At 35.2% G+C, this 1,425-nt stretch overlaps 1 protein-coding gene across 1 annotated transcript; it reads left to right on the forward strand.

Annotated features, from left to right (window-relative positions):
• Nucleotides 1-262: 262 nt before the first annotated feature.
• Nucleotides 263-1,423, forward strand: LOC106108186 (lymphokine-activated killer T-cell-originated protein kinase homolog; the record flags this gene model as incomplete). Its single annotated transcript, XM_013289288.1, has 4 exons — nucleotides 263-539; nucleotides 615-910; nucleotides 994-1,189; nucleotides 1,332-1,423. Coding segments are annotated over exons 1-4 (696 nt in total), but the record flags the coding sequence as incomplete, so codon positions are not given.
• Nucleotides 1,424-1,425: the final 2 nt, after the last annotated feature.

Consider the following 1,425-nt stretch of genomic DNA (forward strand, 5'->3'; position numbering starts at 1 on the left):
TTTTCATAGGTAATAGATTTTTTTATAATTTTTGATAAGTTTTTCTATAAACAAAAACATTTTTTTTATAATTATTGTCTTAAATTACATTTCTACATAGTCACCATCGCCGGAGAGGGATAAAAGGTACAGTTATTGAGGTCTCTCTCGACTTCAATTTTGCGACAAGAGCTCATTCCTGTTCAAGTAGTACTTCCACGGTAGTCTGTTCTATTTTCAAATACTCTTTGAACCTGAGTCAGTTGAAGTTTCAAAAGTTTAAAAACTGAATCAACTAAACAGAAAATAGTTGTTTTGATTGTGTGTCGAAAATAATACGTTTTTTTGTTTTAGCGCCCTTTTACGTGTAATCATATTATATTCATAAAGAAATAAATAAAGATATTTCGTCTTCGATTATCCGGAAGAAAAAAGGCATAATATTCTGATGGCTGAGTTTAAAACACCAGTTAAAGTTAAACCAAATACAACTCCTGACGAAAGTGACCAAATATCTATTCCGCCTTCACCATTTTTAAATCGTCTGGGATATGGGACAGGTAAAAGGACGCATTTTCAGAACAATCTATGATGTAAGAATAATTTCTTGTATGTTTACATGTACCATTTTCCAGGTGTATCCGTTATGCAGCTCGTCAGATCGCCTAAGGCGGGGCAAATCCGCTCTCCTTGGGCTCTTAAAATGCTCAACAAACGAGTTAAACCAAACAAAGTATATACAGAAAGGTTACAAGCAGAGGCGGAGCTGTTACAACGTATGTCTCACCCCAATATCGTCGGGTTTCGAGCTTTTGGCACAAATAAGAACTTGTATTTAGGAATGGAAGCTTGTGATCTCTCACTGGGAGATATGATTGAGAAGAAAGTTGAAAATGACTGTGAGCCTTTTGCTCCTAAGTATATTTTAAAGGTAATAAAATGGAACTTGACTTTATGAATCTGTAAACAATTGATAGACATTATTTTAACAGTGCTTTAAACAATGTATTTCAGGTAGCAGCAGATATTGGCAATGCTCTGGACTACCTGCACACCAAGATGCAGATACTGCACGGGGATATCAAGTCATACAACATATTAGTAAATGGAGATTTTGTAATTTGCAAACTCTGTGACTTTGGTGTGACTCTACCACTTGATGAGAATGGTGTATTAGATAAGCAGAAAAAGAAATATGCTGTATATTTTGGTAATACATATTTTCTATTTACCTATGTATCAACAAATATTGATGAACTAAGTTACAGAGGAACTAGATAACCTAAATATTGATGTTTTTTTCTTAGTGACTATCTAAATATTTTTAATTCATCATTAATATTTTTTTTTAGGTACAGAAGCATGGAGTGCCCCCGAGGTGATCCACGGAGGCACCATCAGCAGTGCGACGGACATTTGGCCGCTGGGGCTGGTGTTCTGGGAGAT

The sequence above is a fragment of the Papilio polytes genome, unplaced genomic scaffold, assembly GCF_000836215.1.
Source record: "Papilio polytes unplaced genomic scaffold, Ppol_1.0 DF821734.1, whole genome shotgun sequence".
NCBI lineage: Eukaryota > Metazoa > Arthropoda > Insecta > Lepidoptera > Papilionidae > Papilio > Papilio polytes.